The 26745-nt window shown below is 44.7% G+C and overlaps 1 protein-coding gene across 2 annotated transcripts; it reads right to left on the reverse strand.

Annotated features, from left to right (window-relative positions):
* Window positions 1–9259: 9259 nt before the first annotated feature.
* LOC138672657 (RAC serine/threonine-protein kinase-like) lies at window positions 9260–26405 on the reverse strand. 2 transcript variants are annotated; one of them, XM_069760841.1, is made up of 8 exons: window positions 26135–26405; window positions 13022–13110; window positions 12034–12201; window positions 11558–11845; window positions 11267–11405; window positions 10994–11170; window positions 10196–10383; window positions 9260–9984 (listed from the first exon to the last, which is right to left on the reverse strand). In XM_069760841.1, the coding sequence occupies exons 5-8, from the start codon at window positions 11324–11326 to the stop codon at window positions 9918–9920; spliced, it is 492 nt and encodes a 163-aa protein (XP_069616942.1). In that variant the 5' UTR covers window positions 11327–11405; window positions 11558–11845; window positions 12034–12201; window positions 13022–13110; window positions 26135–26405; the 3' UTR covers window positions 9260–9917. The 2 variants fall into 2 exon arrangements, with proteins under 2 accessions (XP_069616942.1, XP_069616941.1); XM_069760840.1 differs by having other exon boundaries at window positions 11528–11845; window positions 26135–26400.
* Window positions 26406–26745: the final 340 nt, after the last annotated feature.

Consider the following 26745-nt stretch of genomic DNA (forward strand, 5'->3'; position numbering starts at 1 on the left):
GAAGGAAACTTGAAAGAGATTGTTTGGTTATCAGTGTAATTGAAAGATTGGTAAAAGATTCACCTGCTTCAAGTTGAGTGGTTGATATATAGCAAATTAAGGATCAACAGAGAAAGTGAATTCGGATTTGTTTTTGTTACGTTGAAAAAGGAAAGTTATCTATTACTATGACAAAAACTGGATGTTTGTGGTGCAAGAAGGAACTGAGAAAGTGATTGAGGGTAATGTGTTAGAAAGACAAACAATTAAAAATCATAATCTGAAACAGGGGGGCTCCCTGCTAGATGATAAGGTCCCTCCCCAGGAAATCAAGTCTCTTCTCCCGACTGTAAGCTCTGTGCCCCTTAACCCCAAAGCTCCAATATATCCTGGGTTGACAAAACTCAGTGCGCCCCCACCCTATGATCCTGCCGGGTGGATTTGTGATGTATGCAGAGTTACTAATTCTCAGTGGAGACAGGTCTGTTACAATTGTGAAGCAAGAAGACCCGGAGTTGTAGCCCCCACCTTTCCCTTGCTAAACGCTGACGGCACTTATTATCAGCCACCGCCAGCACCAGTCCCTGCTATGCTTCGTATTGCTAGTGGTTATGAGTATCCACCCCCTCCTACTTTAGTTACCCAATTCAGAAACATCCCCCATGGCCATCTATAGACAAATAGCAGCGAATCGAGAGATTTATTCCACTCCCCGGAGAGATCTGTTACACTTACTCCATGTGAAGGCTGGAGAGGGGTATTTTCCAATTATTGAGGGTGGCATAATCTATAATGTGAACGGGGAACCTATGAGAGTGATGTTGATTTCTGTAATGCTTTAAAGGTTTGGGCACAAGATAGATTAGCGGACCAAGCTACCTCCCTCACAGATGTCACACAGGACAAGGAGGAGACTGCCGAGAAGTTCTATGGGCGTCTTATGGTAGTACTTAAAGATTTGGGGTTTTCACTGTATAATAAAGCCCATTCACACCTTTTTGCAGTAGCTTTGATGTCCGGCCTTAAATCTGAATTGAAAGAGGCAGTAATGTCAATGAGACCCGATACTGAGACTTCCATTCTGGACGATGCATTGAAAGAAAAAAAAAAAGTAGTACAAAGTTTTCAGAAGAACTTAACCCGCTCTGCATCAACAGTGAGATCAAGTGAGATCAAGGGTTAAATCAGTAGCTGCAGCGATTTCTGCTCCAGTCTCAGCCCCCCCTCCCCCACAGCTGCAAGGACGCAGCTCCGTTCCTTATCAGTGGCCCACCAGACTCCAGCTCCTGCCCTCCTCCCACCTTACACAAATCCAGTCCCATACTCCAATATCCATTTTAACCCTATGTCTGGGAATCTCCCTCCCAAGCCCCGCCATGTCAATTCTCAGATCAAGAGCTTGTTTTAATTAGAGTAGATGGCAGACCCAATAAATATACTCTCACAAAACCCATCCCTGTGGGACCTTTCCCTGAAGTTACTGCTCAGTTTGTAATCTCTCCCTCATGTCCGGTAAATTTACTGGGGGCAGATTTATTATCACAGTTCCGCTCCAGAATATAATTCAAAGATGATGGTCAGATGGTATTTACGTTATATAACTCCTATGCAGATGAACATAATGAGATGTATATCTTACATGCCCTTCCCACGGTTATGATGGCCCTGATAGGCCCAGATTCACCCCAATAATGCCTGTAGAACCAGTAAAAGTGTTTCTCAAACCTGGTGCCCCTTTTCCCAAAGTCCATCAGTACCCTTTGAAACATGATCAGGAGCGGGGCCTCAAGGGGCAAATACAAACGTTACTCGATAATGGTGCCCTGATACCCTGTGTTTCTCCATGTAACACGCCCTTGTTTCCCGTTAAGAAAAAGACCCCACCCGGCCAACCCCCTGTGTACCGGCTGGTACAAGATCTACGGGCAGTTAATGCAGCCACTGTTCTAGAAACTCCAGTGGTGCCTAATCCACATACTCTTGTCCCAGATACCTCAGGATGCTGCTTGGTTCACAGTCATCGACCTCGCCAATGCCTTCTTCAACATTCCATTACACCCAGATTGCCAGTTTCTGTTTGCATTCACTTATCAGGGACGACAATTGACGTGGACAGTTATGCCACAAGGGGCCCAAAACAGTCCCAATCAGTTTGCAAAAAATATGGGCGAGTGTCTTTTACCCTGGCAGTTAAATCACCCCTATGTCACGCTGCTTCAGTATGTGAATTATCTTTTCTTGTGTGTATGGACAGAGCAGGAAGCCATTGTTGCCACTGTTAGTTTCCTCAAGTATCTTGCAGATCTGAACTGTCGGGTTTCGGCCTCGAAACTTCAGTTCTGCCTTGGTCAAGTGATATTTTTGGGTCACTGTCTCCTTCAGGGTGCCAGACACCTCACAGAAGAAAGAAAAATAGCCGTCAGCTCCCTTCCTTTCCCAAAAGATGAGACTGCACTCCAGCGTTTTCTTGGACTATGTACTTATTGTTGTCAGTGAATACCGGACACATCCCGTATAATGCAATCTCTCTACAATGCCCTGAAAGACGGTTCAAGATATGATTTTAGCAGATTCCACACCGGATACGCTGTTACTACGGAAGACACTGTATTGCCCGGAGCTGCACTCCCTCCCTCACTGTCAGCACAAGTAGAACTTCAGGCTCTGTCTACTGCATGTGTTCTGGCCAAAGACAGGCGGGCTAATATATACACAGACTCACAGTATGCATTTGGTATTGCTCATGATTTCGGAGCCCTATGGGCCAATCGAGGGTTTGTTACTACTGCCGGGACTCCAGTGAAGAATGCTGAAGCTGTTAAAACCCTTATGGACTCAATCAAATTACCTACCCAGGTGGCCATTATCAAAGTTAAGGAGCATGGTACTATGGAACAGTCCACAGACTGTTGGTAACACCTTTGCGGATATGCAAGCAAAAGCTGCTGCTCTCCTACCCGTTGAACCGCCCATACCAGCTATGGTGACCACACGCTCTCAGCGTAAACAGTTACAAGAAACACTGACTCTACAGGAACCTGATGATCTATGCCAGACTGAGGTTTTCTACCGGAACCCGCAAGACCGCTTAATGACGATGCAGAGAATGTTTCCAAAGGAAGAAGTGAAGCAGTGGAAGCTGATGGAGCATGTATGGACAATGGTCACTGGAAAAAGGACCAACTTGTGTGTCTCCCTAAGCGGATGTACCCTGCTATTGCCACGTGGGCACATGGGCCCACACATCGAAGGAAAAAAAAAACCAGGCCCTTGACCTGGTACAAAAATTCTACTGGGCTCCAGGTATTTCTACAGTCCTGACAGCACTCAACCGTGCATGTAATATCTGTCAGACCTGCAATCCCGGTCAACTTCAACGTGTACCCCCGAAGCATCTTGCTAAGCCCGACTATCCTTTCCAAAAATTTCCAAAAGCTCCAGGTGGACCACCTCACGTTGCCTAAGTCTGGAAGGTATGAATATTGTCTGGTGGTTGTCGACATGTTCTCCAGTTGGCCAGAAGCATTCCCCGTTACCAACATGACTGCAAAAACCACAGCAAAGAAACTGGTGATGGAAGTTATATGCAGATATGGTGTTCCAGAAGTTGATGAAAGTGACCAAGGCCCGGCCTTTTCTTCTCATGTGTATCAGGAGGTTCTGACAATGCTTGGATCCACTGTAGCCCTCCATACTCTGTACCATCCACAATCTAGTGGGAAAGTTGAGAGGCTGAACGGCACACTGAGGGGACAATTGACCAAAATGATGCAGGAGACTATGGCTCCATGGCCAGGGCTCTTACACATTCATACTACCCCTATTGCAAAACATGGCCTGTCCCCATATGAGATATTGTTTGGTGCTAGGTTCTCAGTTGCAAATTTCCAGTCCCAGTAGTTATCAGAAGAAACTGTCCGTGCTGTTCAATATGTTATTCAGCTTAGTAAAAATGTTGCTAACACCCATGTTTTAGTTTCTTCTTCCCTTTCAGATTCAGCAGAAACCGACACTTGTCACAATTTGAAGTCTGGTGGTTTTATGGTCGTGAAAAGCTATGTCAGAAAACACGGACTAGAACCCTTGTATGATGGTCCCTACCAAGTCCTCCTCATTATTCCTATGTCAGTAAAGCTGGAAGGAAGGCCGACATGGATCCACGTATCGCACTGCAAGCTGGTCAAACAGACTAGTGGCAAATAAGGGGACATGATGTTTTGGTTTTTCGTATTTCCATATAATAATATTGATAACCGAATGGGACAGCCTAAATTCTCCAACATCCTTGAATAATAAGTTTGTACAATATCATGAAAGATTAAAGGGAACCTGTCACCCCCGTTTTTTGAGATTGAGATATAAATACTGTTAAATAGGGCCTGTGCTGTGCGTTACTATGGTGTATGTAGTGTACCCTGATTCCCCATGTATGCCGAGAAATACATTACCAAAGTCGGCGTTTTCGCCTGTCAATCAGGCTGGTCTGGTCAGGTGGGCGTGTTCACAGCGTTCTTTTCTTCCCCAGGTTTCCGTTGGTGGCGTAGTGGTGTGCGCATGTCCAAGGTCCGGATTCCCTGTGCCCACGTGAAGACACAGCGCGCGATCTGCGCTGTCATTCCTTTCATCGGTGCGGGCGGCCATCTTCCTGGGGCCGCGCGTGCGCAGATGTAGTGCTCTGCTGCACGGGGCTTCAGGAAAATGGCCGCGGGATGCCGCGCGTGCGCAGAAGAGATCGCGGCGGCCATTTTCCCAAAGCCGAGATGCAAACTCGGCTTTGGGAAAATGGCCGCCGCGATCTCTTCTGCGCACGCGCGGCATCCCGCGGCCATTTTCCTGAAGTCCTGTGCAGCAGAGCACTCCATCTGCGCACGCGCGGCCCCAGGAAGATGGCCGCCCCCACCGATGCAAGGGATTACAGCGCAGATCGCGCGCTGTGTCTTCACGTGGGCACAGGGAATCCGGACCTTGGACATGCGCACACCACTACGCCACCAACGGAAACCTGGGGAAGAAAAGAACGCTGTGAACACGCCCACCTGACCAGACCAGCCTGATTGACAGGCGAAAACGCCGACTTTGGTAATGTATTTCTCGGCATACATGGGGAATCAGGGTACACTACATACACTATAGTAACGCACAGCGCAGGCCCTATTTAACAGTATTTATATCTCAATCTCAAAAAACGGGGTGACAGGTTCCCTTTAATAGTACAGATGGGTATAGCCAATAAAATTCAGTTCTATTTTCATTTACCCTATGATTACACAAATGTGGGATAAATTGCTTAGGGCCACAGATTATCCAGATGATCAAATTTGGGATATATTGGATATACTTTATACTACTGTTGCTGTCCAAAACTAACTTATCATAGTCACTAATCAACACACTGTAGTACTGGACTACTTAACAGCAGCACAGGGTGGTATGTGTCAGATTATTGGACCCGAATGCTGTTATTATACAGATCCCAATAGTACTCTAAAGTTAAAGTTAGAAGATATTCAAAAAGTCAGAGATCAATATGATAAAGACAATGACTGTAATAAGGACAGTTGGTGGGCAGACACCTTCTCCTTTCTTAATCCAGCCAATTGGTTTGAGGGACTTGGGGGCTGGATAGCTGGAATCTTGTAAAGTTTGTTACATATCGCTGCCTTTATCCTTGTCATGTATGTAATACTAAAATTTGTTCTTTGGTGTATTTCTGTATGTATTAGGAAATTCTGCACTAAGACAACTAATGATGAAACCAAAAGCGTTGCCACCCCTGCTCTTCTCTACACCGATTTCACAAAGTTGATGATGATGTTGAAGCCAAGCGCATGGCTATCTTCAAAAGATCCCCACCACCGTCATCAATAATTGTTATTCGTAAATTCTAGCATACAGGGGGGACGGGTACGCCGCAACAGCCATGGCTGGTAACATGGCACCAGTCTTGTGAAGACCAGTACCCCTCGAGCTTATAGCTTGGGATAGTACCTCTGATGCTGGACATTAACAAAATTTATCTAGGGGGGAATGTGAAGGAACAAATTATGAAAGATTCTCCATTTTGTGCTTTGACTCCATTTTGTTGTTGGTTAAAGATAAATTCTGTTATTTAATTATATAGAAGGTTACAGCTGCTATGAAATAACTCTGTCCTGTTTCTCACGAAGATAACATTTTGTTATTCAGCTAGTCTATGGTTCATAATTGGTATAAAGACCTTGAGTTTTCTCACTCGAGCCAGGTAAGAGACTCGTGGGTGTATCGCTATACAAGACTGAGGCATCTGTTAATATGTTTTTCTATGCCAAAAAGACATGACCTTATCTGTAGTTTCCATTTTTCCTGTATCCTCATGGGTTAAGTTTTTCCTGCATTCTTATAGGTTAAGAACTGTGAGCGTGTTCTTATGCTGATTGGTTGAAGTATAATTTCTATGACTATGAAAACTCATACACAATAAACGGGGGCCCAGAGATCTGCTCGATCCCCCACACAGAGGCACGAGTCTCCGTCTGGTCATTTTCAGTTGCCGGCAACGCCCTTTAGATTAATTTGGAAATCACTGAGTCAACCGTGAAGGATCACTTTAGATCCTCCCTCAACAGGATCACGCCTCTCATCATTCTCCCCTGCTCTGCTGGTGATCGGCACAAGCAGGGGATCTATTTTTAACATTTTAGAAGAAACCCAACATAAACTACCTAAACATATTAAGGCTACCCTCACAATCTGGGCATGGGCAACCAGAAAAAGTATATTACAACACTGGTTGAGTCCGGTAGTTCCACCACAGTCTCTTATACAGGCTAAGATTATGTTCCTCTTCAAAATGGAGTGGATGGATGCATTGACCAGCAAAGAAAGGTTGTCCAGTGAACATGGTCTTTATTTATTCCGTCTCTCCCATTGGGGGTTAAGGAAAAACTACGAGCTCACTTTGAAAATACCCAATGGTATCTAATGCAGCAAATAGGCGGTCACACACCAATTCCATAACACAACTCAAATATTCAGTGCACACAGAGAAGGGTTGGGGAGGGTTAGGGTTCTGGGGACTGGTTATTGCTACGTGATAAATCTATATTGTTTATATGCCTTGTTATCTTTAAATTAATAAAAAGAATTATAAAAAAAAAAAATGCTTTCAAGCAAACCGCTATATATACTGTGTGACAGTCGGGCGAGCTCACTCTGAACACCACAGCGATCAAATGCAGGTGTCAGTTCTATACAGCAAGGCACACAACTGGTGCCAGCACCGATCGCGGGCGTTTACCTCTCTGATGTAGCTGTCAGCAGTGACTGCGACTTTGATGGGCATTGCAGATGGAGAGATCTCACTCTCTGCTTCCATCGGCACAACGTGATTGTGATTGCATTGTGCTGATGGTCTCCATGCTGAAAGATGGCCATGGAGTCACCCAGAGACGGAGGCCTGTAAGCTCCTGCCCAGAGCAGGTGCTGACACGCTTCCTCTCTGCCTTTGAGATGCTAAGGTAATGCTCTGCAATGCAAAAGCATTGCAGAGTATTACATCAGTGATCAGGGCAGTAAATGTTGATGTCTCATACTGGGACTGTGTAAAAAAAAAAAAAGTTATTAAAATTATTTTTAAAAAATTCACAAAAAGAAAAAAAAAATATCCAATAAATACATTTCTTTGTGTAAAAACAAAAATGAACAAAAAAGTACACTTATTTGGTATCACTGCATTTAAAATTACTCGACCTATAAAACTGTCCCACTAGTTAACCCCTTCAGTGAATACCATGAAAAAAACAAGGCCAAAAAAATGCTTTCTCATCATACGGCCGAACAAAAAATTGAATAAAATACGATAAAAAAGATAAATGTAAATAAAAATGATCTGCACTAAATCTGCATCGTGTGCACACAGCCTTAGAGTGTCCATCTTTTTAGTGGCAAAAATTGTGCAGCATGTTGTACCTGTTCTCTAGTGAATATAATGAAACTTACGACTGAGCTTCCTAACAAATACTACAACACAAATGTGTACCTACCTGAGCATTGAAATTTAGAGTGGGTCCCTGGAGTCAGTTCTATTGGTGGGCCCTATACACCCCAGTCTGACACTGCATGAACCCCTGCGCTACAGTGCTAACCACTGAACCACCATGCTGTCCTGGGCTTCTGGGTGGACTTCACAGGACAACCAAGGTGGTGCGGTGGCGCCTCCAGGACAACCCATCAGCACCTGTAATCACACCTTGGACTATGGAAAATTACCATGTGAATTGCTCTACACTGGAATCGCGAGTCTTAAATGTCATTGTCATAGATTAATAGCTGCATTTAATGGGTTAAACAGCAGCGATCGGAGCGTGTATGTCACAGTTTGGGAGGGGGTGAAAGTAATCCAATCTGACAATGAGAATTATTATTATTAGAGTTAGTGACTAGGGCCGTGTTCATGCTGGCTCCTATATAGGACTAGTGGGAGTAGGCGATGCTGTACTTTTCACTCTGTGCAGTTACAGGATCCATCACAATATTTTCATTTTTTTACCCATTTCCCAATTTCTGAGCAACAATGTATGTCAGAAATGTGAGCCACCATCTCTAAACTGCAGCTGCTTTACCTGTCTGATGGTGGCGCTACAGAGCCCTGTGATCACTGCTGTACAGTAGTGGGTACTGGGTAGTTAGAGGGCCTGATGCAATTGCAGAAATCTGATGGGTCAGAAAGGCCCCATTTTGCCATGGCTAGGTGCTTATTACTCTGAGTCAAAGTCAGAGCCACTAGATTGCCACTAGTGAGGTTTTTTTTTCTGTCAAGATCTAATCCCTTTTTATACTATGCAAACCCACTTCTACTTTACTGTATAGGACGGCAGCTCCCCTGGACCGATCATCCTCCAGGAGACGGTGGTGGACGATTCAAAGGTCCCTGCATGTACACAAATGGAAGAAGCTGAACAGAGAGCAGTGGCCAAGGCCATATACCTAGTAGCCACCAGAAGTGTCACCTTAGGAACAGACAGCTGTGTTGTATGGAAATCTGGGAACTGAAGGCAGGTTTATACTGAGGTGTTACTCCCTGGCTGAGCTCTTACTACTGTAACACAGTAGACGGGTAAATTTATTAAAACTGGAGGAAGTAAGAGTGTTGCAGTGACCCACAGTGACCAGGAGAACAGCCCTGACGTGTACCTGCACTTTACACCTTTATCTATAAGAATTGGTATTGCTGCATCTGTAACAACCTGAACTAATTTCCAAATTATTTCTACTGTACAATTAATGCTTAAAAAACCTCAAATTCTGCCAGAGACTTTTCTTTCTTCATCCAGCCTTTCAAAAATAGATTTAGCAAACTTAAACAGATTTAAAATTAACCAAAAAGTCTTGTGTGTTCCAAAATGGTACCAATGAAAAGTACATAAATTGTATCAACACATTACACTTTGTTCAAAAGGGGTAAAAGCTAAAATTCTTTTCCACTTGGATATAAAAAAAATCTACTACTAGCACATGATGGTGAATGGTCCAGTTTATTGCTGGTAAATGTCCTCTTAGGTTCCTCTATGCCACTTTTGGTTGGTGTGAGCTCCACCGAGGGCAAAAGACAACAAGTTGCCATTTTCTTGTTGTGCTTATCCGTCGGCACTCAGCAGAGGAAAAAACCCCTGTGGGGAAAACCTCTAGGGAACCACGGCCTAAGGATAAGTGCCCTTCCCTGGGAGCACGAGGCAACATGTCATTTAGAAGCGCTGGTCCACGGTCATTTTATTGACCCCTGGTAGGATTTTTATGGTCTCCAGCTTCTTCTTGTATTCGGACACTGCAGATTGCCATAATCGAGAATATCTTCCAGCCCGGATTACAGCAGGGAAAAGGATTGGATATGGCTGCAGGTCACGGCCCTCCTAGCGGTGAAGGTGGAATAGGAACTAGTGAACAGCAGTTTTCAAAGCTGTTCACTTCCAGCGTTTTATTCTCCTCCAGATTTTGTGGAAGGTGGCCTTCACAATACTGCCAAATGTTCTGCCAGGAGAGATAATAGGATAAAAAGAATTCTTATATCCCAATAAGACATATGACATGGGGTTATCCTAATATGAAAACGCCTCCAGGATCGCCCTGTGGACTCAGCAGTCAGTAAGAGGTTTCCATACTACACTCTGCAGCATTTTAACAGTATAAGAGGGGAGTCTTAAAAAGCGCCATAATTTGTGTCCCGTTTACAGTGACTCACCTGTGATGGGGTATTGCAGGTCCTCGATGAGATATTACAGGTTTTGGTGTCTTCTTTATGACCTTCCATCCGTCACTGGCAAATGTGAATCCACAAAAGAGTTTTTGATCTGTCTCGGCCATTGGTGGTTTAATGGCTTCAGTGAATGATAACACATCTTTCATTATATCTGATGTCATCACAGGTGGCTGCAGAGAGAAGATACAAGATCCTGTGGTCATAAAGAATACACACGATAGAAATGTACAGCTTCCACCATCTTCTCTGGGTGATATACTTACAGGTGGTAGTTGGAATGGTGAAGTAAATAAGGCAGCACACTGCAGCGCTAAAACATGCAAACTTGAAAACACGAAATTTGAACTGCATTACTGCACTAGAAATATGAAAAATGAGAGCTTTTAGCGCATAAAAATGGCCAATTTTATGTGTACCTGGTAGCCTCTTTACGGCATCTCTCTTATACCAGGTCTTACGCTTGCCTTACCTCGCTGAGAATAAACGTCTCCATCTGAATGGGTGCATGTGAAACCTCTTCTTAGACTAAAATTCTCTCTCTATGTGGAGGGGTATTGGACCTGCTGTAATTAAAACACCTGAAGCTAGGAGGCGGAGTGCACGATCAGAAGGCTAGAGAATACATTTCAAAAACCTGACCTGCACATCCAAACATAGACTCAGTGTGAACAGGTGCTGAACCTAGAGTCGCCAACTCGTATATAGTTAAGTAAATAAGGCAGCACACTTTAGTCTAAGAAGAGGTTTATTATATATACTGAGATGTGTATTTATACTCACCCCCTCTATGATGGATTTGGCTTGGAGGTCTAGTCCTTTTGGGAAGGCGGGATCAGCATTGATCAGTGCCTCTATGGTGGTTTCATCCAATTCACCTATATAGAATGGATATCTGCCAGTTGCCATCTCATAAATTACCACACCAGTAGAGAACCAGTAGGGCTTCTCTAGAAGAATCTGTGAAGACATGAAGAAAATAAGAACTTTGTCCAGACTGCAGAAGACATTGAAATGTCCAGGCTTGTGCGCAGCAATATGTAGATGATTCCTCACCTCAGGAGCCATGTGTAAAAGACTCCCAACCCAACCTGAAGTCTTTGCGTCGTCAAACATGTTCCTAATGGCGAGACCGAAATCAGTGATCGTCAAGTGACCGGTGCTGTCCAGTAAGATATTCTCTGGTTTTATATCTCTGGTAAAGGAAATAAATTATAACATACCATAATTATTAGATTTGTTGGGCTGGGAAACAAATGATGGCCAGAGATACTGTCTACAGGGGGCATGAGTATGAGGGTATAGGAGTAATTATACCAAGTCTACACAGAAGAAGACATTCTGCACTTAGCTGTGTATGATTCCTCTGGAGTGGAGAAACTGCAGGCCACAAATTTTCTCAGCCGCAATAAATCTGATGAGAAAAAAATAGAAAATAATCAACCACAAATATTTCATCCACTAAACTAAGAGAGTAATAATGACATAAAACCAGATGTTTCTGACAACCAGCGTCTTCATCTAATACATCTACATTCTGATTTATCTGGTGGCTGGAATGGGAAATGGGGCATTTGTTGCCATGATGCCTCTAAGGTCTCCTCCACTGAGATATTCCATGACATAGAAGACGTCCTGTGATAAAACAGAGGATTTAATAGAGGTTATTGGTATATTCTAGATATGGGGCACTGGATGTATTCTTATAATGCATGTAATACTATGGTAGTGACCTAGAAGAACATTGCAGACAGATTAGCACATAGACCGTCATTCATTGAACACATAGAAAACTCAGAGCTGTTTGATTATGAGCCTCTTACCTGGGACTGGAAGGTGGCCAAAGCCCGAGTAATGAATGGACTCTTCCTTGTCATCTCCAGGACCTGACGTTCTATCAGGACGTTGTCACTTGTGTCCTCAAGTAGGAGCCTCTTCACCATCTTCACTGCCAGTTGTTGTTGGCAGGTCTGATGTGTGGCTAACATGACCTGTAGGATAGAGAAGATTAGAACTAGAGAAAAGTACTGTCCTGCCATGAGACATAATAATAATAATAATAATTTTTATTTATATAGCGCCAACATATTCCGCAGCGCTTTACAAATTATAGAGGGGACTTGTACATACAATAGACATTACAGCATAACAAAAATACAGTTCAAAACAGATACCAAGAGGAGTGAGGGCCCTGCTCGTAAGCTTACAAACTATGAGGAAAAGGGGAGACACGAGAGGTGGATGGTAACAATTGCTATAGTTATTCGGACCAGCCATAGTGTAAGGCTTGGGTGTTCATGTAAAGCTGCATGAACCAGTTAATTATTTTTTTTTTTTTTTTTTTTAATATAGGCCACACAGGGATCGTTAGGTTAATGCATTGAGGCGGTAGGCCAGTCTGAACAAATGAGTTTTTAGGGCACGCTTAAAACTGTGGGGATTGGGGATTAATCGTATTATCCTAGGTAGTGCATTCCAAAGAATCGGCGCAGCACGTGTAAAGTCTTGGAGACGGGAGTGGGAGGTTCTGATTATTGAGGATGCTAACCTGAGGTCATCAGCGGAGCGGAGGGCACGGGTAGGGTGGTAGACCGAGACCAGAGAGGAGATGTAGGGTGGTGCTGAGCCATGGAGTGCTTTGTGGATGAGGGTAGTAGTTTTGTACTGGATTCTGGAGTGGATGGGTAGCCAGTGTAATGACACGATGTAAAGACATGATGAGAAGATATGAAGCAGTGATGTTCCTAGAGTCATATTACTGCTTCACATTACACACATGAGGAAGACGTGACAACAATTCCTAATACTTACTTTACCATATACGCCTTCTCCAATTATTTTGTGGGAGGTGAAGCTCTCCAGTCCAGTCACTATGATAGATGATTCAGCTGGGGTTGTCCCTGGTGGAGAGAGGAGAAAAAGAATGAGATATTCCTATATAATGCTAATGTGGCCTCACATAGGAATTACAACTCGGGGGTAGAACAATATTAGGGGGTATCAAAGAGAAAAGACACCTTAATTCTAACCAACATAGGGTATAATAGTAAGTCCTATGTCGGGTCTCAGTGTATGGATCAGGCTTAGCAGTCGAGTCCTCACCCTACTAGGCAGAGGCCTGGTGCGTTCCATAGCCGGCATCTACTTCTAACTGCAGTAACTGGAGCTAGAACTAACTCTAATTGCTGCATTGCAATGATGAATGCAGGGCTAAAGGGAACCTGTCACCCCGTTTTTTCGATATGAGATAAAAATATAATTCAATAGGGCCTGAGCTCTGCTTTATATTACTACATTTATATCCTCCAATTCCCCACCTTTGCAGACAAAACACCTTAGTAAACTCGCCGTTTTTGTCTGTCAATCACCCCGCTATGATGGGCGGGGCCTAGTCGCTGTCTCTCCCCCCGCCTCTCGGCGTGTCAGACGTAACTCGATCTGTGAATAGCACAGACCGCGCTCATTTTTTTGCGGTTGCGCAGTGCATTAGCTGTTATGACAGGCAATTCAGTATCACAATGGACATGGAGGTCAGAGCACATACAGTGATCTGACAATAACCCAAAATAATAGAACGAGCTCTGAGACGTGGGAACTCTGCAGACCGCAATCCCTAATCCTCTCCAAACAACACTAGAGGCAGCTGTGGATTGCGCCTAACTCTGCCTATGCAACTCGGCACAGCCTGAGAAACTAACTAGCCTGAAGATAGAAAATAAGCCTACCTTGCCTCAGAAAAATACCCCAAAGGAAAAGGCAGCCCCCCACACATAATGACTGTGAGTTAAGATGAAAAGACAAACGTAGGGATGAAATAGATTCAGCAAAGTGAGGCCCGACTTTCTTAACAGAGCGAGGATAGGAAAGATAACTTTGCGGTCTACACAAAACCCTAAAGAAAACCACGCAAAGGGGGCAAAAAGACCCTCCGTACCGAACTAACGGCACGGAGGTACACCCTTTGCGTCACAGAGCTTCCAGCAAAACAATTAGACAAGCTGGACAGAAAAAATAGCAAACAAATAGCAAAGAAGAACTTAGCTATGCAGAGCAGCAGGCCACAGGAATGATCCATGGAAAAACAAGTCCAACACTGGAACATTGACAGGAAGCCAGGATCAAAGCATTAGGTGGAGTTAAGTAGAGAAACACCTAATGACCTCACCAGATCACCTGAGGGAGGAAACTCAGAAGCCGCAGTACCACTTTCCTCCACAAACGGAAGCTCCCAGAGAGAATCAGCCGAAGTACCACTTGTGACCACAGGAGGGAGCTCTGCCACAGAATTCACAACAGTACCCCCCCCTTGAGGAGGGGTCACCGAACCCTCACCAGAGCCCCCAGGCCGACCAGGATGAGCCACATGAAAGGCACGAACAAGATCGGGAGCATGGACATCAGAGGCAAAAACCCAGGAATTATCTTCCTGAGCATAACCCTTCCATTTAACCAGATACTGGAGTTTCCGTCTTGAAACACGAGAATCCAAAATCTTCTCCACAATATACTCCAATTCCCCCTCCACCAAAACCGGGGCAGGAGGGTCAACAGATGGAACCATAGGTGCCACGTATCTCCGCAACAATGACCTATGGAATACGTTATGTATGGAAAAAGAATCTGGGAGGGTCAGACGAAAAGACACAGGATTAAGAACCTCAGAAATCCTATACGGACCAATGAAACGAGGTTTAAACTTAGGAGAGGAAACCTTCATAGGAATATGACGAGAAGATAACCAAACCAGATCCCCAACACGAAGTCGGGGACACACACGGCGTCTGCGATTAGCGAAACGTTGAGCCTTCTCCTGGAACAAGGTCAAATTGTCCACTACATGAGTCCAAATCTGCTGCAACCTGTCCACCACAGTATCCACACCAGGACAGTCCGAAGACTCAACCTGTCCTGAAGAGAAACGAGGATGGAACCCAGAATTGCAGAAAAATGGCGAAACCAAGGTAGCCAAGCTGGCCCGATTATTAAGGGCGAACTCAGCCAAAGGCAAAAAGGACACCCAGTCATCCTGATCGGCAGAAACAAAGCATCTCAGATATGTTTCCAAGGTCTGATTGGTTCGTTCGGTCTGGCCATTAGTCTGAGGATGGAAAGCCGAGGAAAAAGACAAGTCAATGCCCATCCTACCACAAAAGGCTCGCCAAAACCTCGAAACAAACTGGGAACCTCTGTCAGAAACGATATTCTCCGGAATGCCATGTAAACGAACCACATGCTGGAAGAACAATGGCACCAAATCAGAGGAGGAAGGCAATTTAGACAAGGGTACCAGATGGACCATCTTAGAAAAGCGATCACAGACCACCCAAATGACTGACATCTTTTGAGAAACGGGAAGATCTGAAATAAAATCCATAGAGATATGTGTCCAAGGCCTCTTCGGGACCGGCAAGGGCAAAAGCAACCCACTGGCACGAGAACAGCAGGGCTTAGCCCGAGCACAAATCCCACAGGACTGCACAAAAGCACGCACATCCAACGACAGAGACGGCCACCAAAAGGATCTAGCCACTAACTCTCTGGTACCAAAGATTCCAGGATGACCAGCCAACACCGAACAATGAACCTCAGAGATAACTTTATTGGTCCACCTATCAGGGACAAACAGTCTCTCCGCTGGACAACGATCAGGTTTATTAGCCTGAAATTTTTGCAGCACCCGCCGCAAATCAGGGGAGATGGCAGACACAATTACTCCTTCCTTGACGATACCCGCCGGCTCAGACAAACCCGGAGAGTCGGGCACAAAACTCCTAGACAGAGCATCCGCCTTCACATTTTTAGAGCCCGGAAGGTACGAAATCACAAAGTCAAAACGGGCAAAAAACAGCGACCAACGAGCCTGTCTAGGATTCAACCGCTTAGCAGACTCGAGATAAGTCAAGTTCTTATGATCAGTCAATACCACCACGCGATGCTTAGCTCCTTCAAGCCAATGACGCCACTCCTCGAATGCCCACTTCATGGCCAGCAACTCTCGGTTGCCCACATCATAATTTCGCTCAGCAGGCGAAAACTTCCTGGAAAAAAAAGCGCATGGTTTCATCACTGAGCAATCAGAACCTCTCTGCGACAAAACAGCCCCTGCTCCAATCTCAGAAGCATCAACCTCGACCTGGAACGGAAGAGAAACATCTGGTTGACACAACACAGGGGCAGAAGAAAAACGACGCTTCAACTCTTGAAAAGCTTCCACAGCAGCAGAAGACCAATTGACCACATCAGCACCCTTCTTGGTCAAATCGGTCAATGGTTTGGCAATACTAGAAAAATTGCAGATGAAGCGACGATAAAAATTAGCAAAGCCCAGGAACTTTTGCAGACTTTTCAGAGATGTCGGCTGAGTCCAATCATGGATGGCTTGGACCTTAACAGGATCCATTTCGATAGTAGAAGGGGAAAAGATGAACCCCAAAAATGAAACCTTCTGCACACCAAAGAGACACTTTGATCCCTTCACAAACAAAGAATTAGCACGCAGGACCTGAAAAACCGTTCTGACCTGCTTCACATGAGACTCCCAATCATCCGAGAAGATCAAAATGTCATCCAAGTACACAATCAGGAATTTATCCAGGTACTCTCGGAAGATGTCATGCATAAAGGACTGAAACACTGATGGAGCATTGGCAAGTCCGAATGGCATCACTAGATACTCAAAATGACCCTCGGGCGTATTAAATGCAGTTTTCCATTCATCGCCTCGCCTGATTCGCACCAGATTACACGCACCACGAAGATCTATCTTGGTGAACCAACTAGCCCCCTTAATCCGAGCAAACAAATCAGATAACAATGGCAAGGGGTACTGAAATTTAACCGTGATCTTATTTAGAAGGCGGTAATCTATACAAGGTCTCAGTGAACCATCCTTCTTGGCTACAAAAAAGAACCCTGCTCCTAATGGTGACGATGACGGGCGAATATGCCCCTTCTCCAGGGATTCCTTCACATAACTGCGCATAGCGGCGTGCTCAGGTACGGATAAATTAAACAGTCGACCTTTTGGGAATTTACTACCAGGAATCAAATTGATAGCACAATCACAATCCCTATGCGGAGGTAGGGTATCGGACTTGGGCTCATCAAATACATCCCGGTAATCAGACAAGAACTCTGGAACCTCAGAAGGGGTGGATGACGAAATTGACAGAAATGGAACATCACCATGTACCCCCTGACAACCCCAGCTGGACACCGACATGGATTTCCAATCTAATACTGGATTATGGGCTTGTAGCCATGGCAACCCCAACACGACCACATCATGCAGATTATGCAACACCAGAAAGCGAATAACCTCCTGATGTGCAGGAGCCATGCACATGGTCAGCTGGGTCCAGTATTGATGCTTATTCTTGGCCAAAGGCGTGGCATCAATTCCTCTCAATGGAATAGGACACTGCAAGGGCTCCAAGAGAAACCCACAACGCTTAGCATACTCCAAGTCCATCAAATTCAGGGCAGCGCCTGAATCCACAAATGCCATGACAGAATACGATGACAAAGAGCAGATCAAGGTAACGGACAGAAGAAATTTTGACTGTACCGTACCAATGGTGGCAGACCTAGCGAACCGCTTAGTGCGCTTAGGACAATCAGAGATAGCATGAGTGGAATCACCACAGTAGAAACACAGCCCATTCAGACGTCTGTGTTCTTGCCGTTTAACTCTGGTCAAAGTCCTATCGCACTACATAGGCTCAGGTTTAAGCTCAGGTAATACCGCCAAATGGTGCACAGATTTACGCTCACGTAAGCGTCGACCGATCTGAATGGCCAAAGACATAGACTCATTCAAACCAGCAGGCATAGGAAATCCCACCATGACATCCTTAAGGGCTTCAGAGAGACCCTTTCTGAACATAGCTGCCAGCGCAGATTCATTCCATTGAGTGAGCACTGACCACTTTCTAAATTTCTGACAATATACCTCTATCTCATCCTGACCCTGAGAAAGAGCTAGCAAATTCTTTTCTGCCTGATCCACTGAATTAGGCTTATCGTACAGCAATCCGAGCGCCAGGAAAAACGCATCGACATTACTTAATGCAGGATCTCCTAGCGCAAGAGAAAATGCCCAGTCCTGAGAGTCGCCGCGCAAAAAAGAAATAATAATCAAAACCTGTTGAACTGGATCACCAGAGGAACGAGGTTTCAAGGCCGGAAATAGCTTACAATTATTTTTGAAACTCAGAAACTTAGTTCTATCTCCAAAAAACAAATCAGGAATAGGAATTCTTGGTTCTAACATAGATTTCTGATCAATAGTGTCTTGAATCTTTTGTACTCTTGCCGAGAGCTGATCCACAAATGAAGACAGACTTCTAATGTCCATCGCTACACCTGTGTACTGAACCACCCAAATGTCTAGGGGAAAAAAAAGGCACAACACAGTGCAAAGAAAAAAAAAATGGTCTCAGAACTTCTTTTTTCTCTCTATTGAGAATCATTAGTACTTTTGGCTTCCTGTACTGTTATGAAAGGCAATTCAGTATCACAATGGACATGGAGGTCAGAGCACATACAGTGATCTGACAATAACCCAAAATAATAGAACGAGCTCTGAGACGTGGGAACTCTGCAGATCGCAATCCCTAATCCTCTCCAAACAACACTAGAGGCAGCCGTGGATTGCGCCTAACTCTGCCTATGCAACTCGGCACAGCCTGAGAAACTAACTAGCCTGAAGATAGAAAATAAGCCTACCTTGCCTCAGAAAAATACCCCAAAGGAAAAGGCAGCTCCCCACACATAATGACTGTGAGTTAAGATGAAAAGACAAACGTAGGGATGAAATAGATTCAGCAAAGTGAGGCCCGACTTTCTTAACAGAGCGAGGATAGGAAAGATAACTTTGCGGTCTACACAAAACCCTAAAGAAAACCACGCAAAGGGGGCAAAAAGACCCTCCGTACCGAACTAACGGCACGGAGGTACACCCTTTGCGTCCCAGAGCTTCCAGCAAAACAATTAGACAAGCTGGACAGAAAAAATAGCAAACAAATAGCAAAGAAGAACTTAGCTATGCAGAGCAGCAGGCCACAGGAATGATCCAGGGAAAAACAAGTCCAACACTGGAACATTGACAGGAAGCCAGGATCAAAGCATTAGGTGGAGTTAAGTAGAGAAGCACCTAACGACCTCACCAGATCACCTGAGGGAGGAAACTCAGAAGCCGCAGTACCACTTTCCTCCACAAACGGAAGCTCCCAGAGAGAATCAGCCGAAGTACCACTTGTGACCACAGGAGGGAGCTCTGCCACAGAATTCACAACAATTAGCCTCTAGCGCATGCGCAGTATGTATTGCCCAACAGTGGGCAAAGCATACAATAGATCATTGCGCATGCGCCAGCTTCTGACGCTAACCTCTGTGCCCCGGAAGTGTGTTTATGCACATTGTGTAGTTCTGGACGCCGGAAAGCTTTTCCCATCCAGGACATAACGTGACAAAATCACTTATCTATCTATCTATCTATCTACATCTATCTCTCTATTTCTTTACATCTATATATCTCATTCTATCTATGTTATTCCTTCTAACTTTCTGATTCCTTCTTTCTATCTATTTATCTATCTCATCTATCTAACAACCGAGTACATACAAGATACACCATGGAACATACACCATGCGACATACACCATGGAACATACACCATCCAACATGAACATACACCATGCAACATACAACATGGAACATACACCATGCAACATACAACATGGAACATACACCATGCAACATACACTATGGAACATACACCATGCAACATACACTATGGAACATATCCCATGCGACATACACCATGCGACATACACCATGGAACATACACCATGCGACATACACCATGGAACATACACCATACAACATACAACATGGAACATACACCATGCAACATACAACATGGAACATACACCATGCAACATACAACATGGAACATACACCATGCAACATACAACATGGAACATACACCATGCAACATGAACATACAACATGGAACATACACCAAGCAACATACACTATGGAACATACACCATGCGACATACACCATGCAACATACACCATGGAACATACACCATGCGACATACACCATGGAACATACACCATGCGACATACACCATGGAACATACACCATGCGACATACACCATGGAACATACACCATGCAACATACAACATGGAACATACACCATGCAACATACAACATGGAACATACACCATGCAACATACAACATGGAACATACACCATGCAACATACACTATGGAACATACACCATGCAACATACACCATGCACCCTGCACCATGCAACATACACCATGGAACATACACCATGCAACATACAACACGGAACATACACCATGCAACATACACCATGCAACATACATGATGGAACATACACCATGCGACATGCAACATACCGCATGCGGCATGCAACATTCAACATGCAACATAACACATGCAACATACTACATGTGACATGCAACACGTGCCATGCAACATACCACATGTGCCATGCAACATACCACATGCAACATACCACATGTGACATGCAACATACCACATGTGACATGCAACATACCACATGCGACATATGACATGCAACATACCACATGTGCCATGTAACACACTACATGCGACATGCAACATACCACATGCGACATACCACATGCAACATACCACATGCGACATGCAACATACCACGTGCAACATACCACATGCGACATGCAACATACCACATGCAACATACCATATGCAGCATACCTAATGCGACATGCTACATATGACATGCAACATACCACATGCGACATCCCACATGTGACATGCAAAATACCACATGCAACATACTACATGCGACATGCAAGATACCACATGCGCCATACGACATGCAACATATCACATACGATATACGACATGCAACATGCAGTATACCACATACGACATGCAACATACGACATACGATATGCAACATACCACATGTGACATGCACCATACGACATGTGACATGCAACATACCACATGCAACATACGACATACCACATGCGATATACCACATGGGACATGCAACATACCACCCTGCGCCATGCAACATGCCACATGTGACATGCAACATACCACATGCGATATGCGGCATGCAACATGCAACATACCACATGCGACATACTACATGCGACATACGACAGCAACATACCTCATGCGACACACAACATGCGACATGCAACATACCACATGTGACACACAACATACCACATGCGACATCTTACATGTGACATGCAACATACATGTGCCATGCAACATACCACATGCAAAATGCAACACACCACATACGACATGCAACATACCACATGTGACATATAGTAACATAGTAACATAGTTAGTAAGGCCGAAAAAAGACATTTGTCCATCCAGTTCAGCCTATATTCCATCATAATAAATACCCAGATCTACGTCCTTCTACAGAACCTAATAATTGTATGATACAATATTGTTCTGCTCCAGGAAGACATCCAGGCCTCTCTTGAACCCCTCGACTGAGTTCGCCATCACCACCTCCTCAGGCAAGCAATTCCAGATTCTCACTGCCCTAACAGTAAAGAATCCTCTTCTATGTTGGTGGAAAAACCTTCTCTCCTCCAGACGCAAAGAATGCCCCCTTGTGCCCGTCACCTTCCTTGGTATAAACAGATCCTCAGCGAGATATTTGTATTGTCCCCTTATATACTTATACATGGTTATTAGATCGCCCCTCAGTCGTCTTTTTTCTAGACTAAATAATCCTAATTTCGCTAATCTATCTGGGTATTGTAGTTCTCCCATCCCCTTTATTAATTTTGTTGCCCTCCTTTGTACTCTCTCTAGTTCCATTATATCCTTCCTGAGCACCGGTGCCCAAAACTGGACACAGTACTCCATGTGCGGTCTAACTAGGGATTTGTACAGAGGCAGTATAATGCTCTCATCATGTGTATCCAGACCTCTTTTAATGCACCCCATGATCCTGTTTGCCTTGGCAGCTGCTGCCTGGCACTGGCTGCTCCAGGTAAGTTTATCATTAACTAGGATCCCCAAGTCCTTCTCCCTGTCAGATTTACCCAGTGGTTTCCCGTTCAGTGTGTAATGGTGATATTGATTCCTTCTTCCCATGTGTATAACCTTACATTTATCATTGTTAAACCTCATCTGCCACCTTTCAGCCCAAGTTTCCAACTTATCCAGATCCATCTGTAGCAGAATACTATCTTCTCTTGTATTAACTGCTTTACATAGTTTTGTATCATCTGCAAATATCGATATTTTACTGTGTAAACCTTCTACCAGATCATTAATGAATATGTTGAAGAGAACAGGTCCCAATACTGACCCCTGCGGTACCCCACTGGTCACAGCGACCCAGTTAGAGACCATACCATTTATAACCACCCTCTGCTTTCTATCACTAAGCCAGTTACTAACCCATTTACACACATTTTCCCCCAGACCAAGCATTCTCATTTTGTGTACCAACCTCTTGTGCGGCACGGTATCAAACGCTTTGGAAAAATCGAGATATACCACGTCCAATGACTCACCGTGGTCCAGTCTATAGCTTACCTCTTCATAAAAACTGATTAGATTCGTTTGACAGGAGCGATTTCTCATAAACCCATGCTGATATGGAGTTAAACAGTTATTCTCATTGAGATAATCCAGAATAACATCCCTCAGAAACCCTTCAAATATTTTACCAACAATAGAGGTTAGACTTACTGGCCTATATTGCAATATACCACATGCGACATACCTTATGTGACACACAACATACCACATGTGACATCCTACATGCGACATGCAACATTCCACATGTGCCATGCAACATACTACATGCGACATACCACATGCGACATGCAAAATACCACATGCAACATACGACATGCAACATACCAGATGCGACATGCAACATACCATATTCAGCATATCACATGCGACATACCACATGCGACATGCTACATACAACATGCGACATACCACATGCAACATACCACATGCTACATAAGACATGCGACATACCACATGCGACATACCACATGTGACATCCTACATGTGACATGCAACATACCACATGCGCTATGCAACATACTACATGCAACATACCACATGCAACATACCACAAGTGACATACGACATACAATATACCACATGCGACATCCGCCATGTGACATGCGACATACCACATGCAACATACCACATGTGCCATGCAACATACTACATGCAACATACCACATGCAACATACCACAAGTGACATACGACATACAATATACCACATGCGACATCCGCCATGTGACATGCGACATACCACATGCGACATACCACATGCGACATGCTACTTGTGACATGCAACATACCACATGCGACATACCACATGCGACATACCACATGCGCCATGCACTATACCACATGCGACATACAACATGCAACATGTCATCTTGTCCCGCAAAAAACAACCCACCAAACAGCTCAGTCAGTGGAAGAAAAAAGGTTATAGCTCTGAGAATAATTAGATGAAAAATAATTCTTTCTTCTATAAAATAGTTTTTATTCTGAAAAAGGGCCAAAAATCGGAATAGAAAGCGATCTAAAAAGGTCATGTGCCCGAAAATTGTACCATAAAAAAGTCAAGTCGTCCCGCAAACAACAAGCCTCTACATGGCCCTGTCTGCAGAATTATGGAAAAGAAATTCAGCAAATTTTGCGCTCTCAAATCTAATTGCCCCCTTCTTTCTGAGCCCCTAAGTGTCCCTAAACCAAATTTAGCATTGAAATGTTTGGCATTTCTGTGGTGATGACAGCCCGCCTAATTTACAGGTCCGTGTCTCCAGAAGCATGAGCTGGGTAGTACAATGCACTGTGCACTACAGCGTATTGGTGACTACAACTTACTGGGCACTACAATGGCAGTTTGCAATTCACTCAGCAAAATCCACTACTGCTTGTTTCTGGAAAACACCCATGGAGTCAAAATCGTCACTATGCCTGTAGATAAATTCCAAAAGGTGTATAATTTCCAAAATGGGGTCATTTGAGGGGGATTCTGCATTTCTAGCACTTAGACTCTCTGTATATGGAGTTCGCAAACTATTGAAAGAAAATTTATGCTCCAGGAGGCAAATAGTTCTCCATCCCTCCCAAGTCTTGCCGTGTGGCTAAGGCTGCTTTCACACATCAGGTTTTTGGTTTCAGGCACAATCCGGCAAATTTGCTAAAAAACGGATCCGGTGTAAATTGTGAAAAAACGGATGGAAACTGATGCACCGGATCCTTTTTAGCTGGATCCGGCTCTATGTACTGCGCATGTTTTTTGAGTTCCTGGTGGGAGGAGAGAGAGAGAGAGATTTTTCCATGCCAGAATAAAAAACAAAGCTTCTGGGCATGCTCAGTGTGTAAAAAACGGATTCGGTCGCCAGAAATGTTCTTTCACACATCAGTTCCATGCGTTTATTGCTGGAAACGTCCCTTCAGGCTTTTTCGCCGGACACAAAAAACGTTGCAGGACGGATCCGGCACAAAACGGATGAAACACATGTCCTTCAGGCACAATCCGGCAGTAATACAACTCTATGGGGAAAAAACGGATCAGGCATAAGAAAAAAACTGATCCAGATTGTGCCTGAAACTGCCGGATTGTGCCTGAAACCAAAAACCTGATGTGTGAAAGCAGCCTTAGCAGTACTGTAGAGCTACATATAGGGTATTTTCTACATTCAACAGAAATTGTGGGACAAATTTTGGTGCCATTTTTACCCATTTCCTCATGTGAAAATGTAAAATCTGGTGCCACAACAACATTTTGGTGGTAAAAATGTAATTGTTTTTTCTTCACTGCCCAATGGTGTAAAATTCTATGACACATCTGTGGTGTCAATATTATTACTGCACCCCTAGATTAATTCATTGAGAGGTGTAGTAGTTTGTAAAATGAGGTCACTTATAAGGGATTTTTCTATTCTGGCACCTCAGCGGCTCTACCAATGTGACATGGCAATCTCAAACCAGTCCAGCAAAATTTGATCTCTAATATGGCACTTCTGAGCTTTGCACTGTGTCTTAAAAGTAGTTTTTACCCACATGTGGGGTATCGGTGTACTCAGGAGAAATTGCACAACAACTTTTGCGGTCCATTTTCTCCTGCAATCCTTGTGAAAATGAAACATTTGGGGCTAAAACAAAACTGTTGTGGGAAAAATATACCGTATATTCTCGAGTCTAAGGCTGCTTTCACACTAGCGTCGGTATGGGCCCGTCGCAGTGCGTCAGGCCGACGTACCGACGCATGCTGTGAAGTAAAATCACAATGGGGGCAACGGATGTAGTTTTACAACGCATTTGCTGCCCCATTGTAAGGTCCAGGGAGGAGGGGGCGGAGTTCCGGCCGCGCATGCGCGGTCGGAAAAAGCGGACCCGACGGACAAAAAAACGTTGCAAGCAACTTTTTTTGTCCCGACGGACTGCAAAAACACGTTGCATCCGTCGCACGACGGATGCAACGTGTGACAATCCGTCGCAATGCGTCGCTAATGAAAGTCTATGGAGAAAAAACGCATCCTGCAGGCAACTTTGCAGGATGCGTTTTTTCTTCAAAACTACGCATTGTGACGTGCGTCGAATGACGCTAGTGTGAAAGTAGCCTAAGCCGACCCGAGTAGAAGCCGAGGCACCTACTTTTGTCAGGGAAAACTGGGTAAGCTTATTGACTCGAGTATAAGCCGGATATGCATTGCCCCTCATCCCTGTCCTGCTATGTGTGGCTCCCCTGGTCTCCTAGTTGTATGCATGGCTCGGCGTCCTCCCCCTTGAATGCATGGCTCGGCGTCCTCCCCCTTGTATTCAAGGCTCGATGTGCTCCCCCTTTTATGCATGGCTCGTCATACTCACCCTCCTCGCACGGTCGCTGCACGTCCTTGCATCTCGGTTGTCCTGGTGCGGCAGCCCTTCCTGTGCTCAGCGGTCATGTGATATCACTCATTAAGGTAATGAATATGCGCTCCATGCCTATGGGAGTGCAAAGCACCATCTGTCATCCTCTGCATGTGCCATCTCCAACAGGGCGTAGACCGGACGTGGCCTGCGTTCTGCTGGAGTTCCCGACGGAGCAGGGAGTTGATTACTGCTCCTCTACTCCTGTGCCAGCGGCACTGCTCGCAGCAGTTATATTCACGTCTGACAGACACAAATCCAATTGAGTGCAGGGAGAGAGTGATGGCCAGAACGCAGTCATAGAGAGGGGTGAGCAGCATCAGTAACTGACATTGCTGCCCTATTTGCATGTGCCCCGGCCGTCACTGTGCTGAATTACTGCGAAAGGAGAAAGCTGCTGAGTGACAACAGGCATTCAGTAATGTCATTTTTCACCCATAGTGTGCCCCCCTTGGGAAGGCAGGAGGTAGCGCCCTGGCCGGGTGCCTACCTTACCTACCCCTCATTTGAACCCTGAGTGACAAGCTATCTATACATGCGAGATCAGTCATTTTTCTGCAAGAAAACTT

Source organism: Ranitomeya imitator, chromosome 3, assembly GCF_032444005.1.
Source record: "Ranitomeya imitator isolate aRanImi1 chromosome 3, aRanImi1.pri, whole genome shotgun sequence".
In the NCBI taxonomy this organism is placed as follows: domain Eukaryota; kingdom Metazoa; phylum Chordata; class Amphibia; order Anura; family Dendrobatidae; genus Ranitomeya; species Ranitomeya imitator.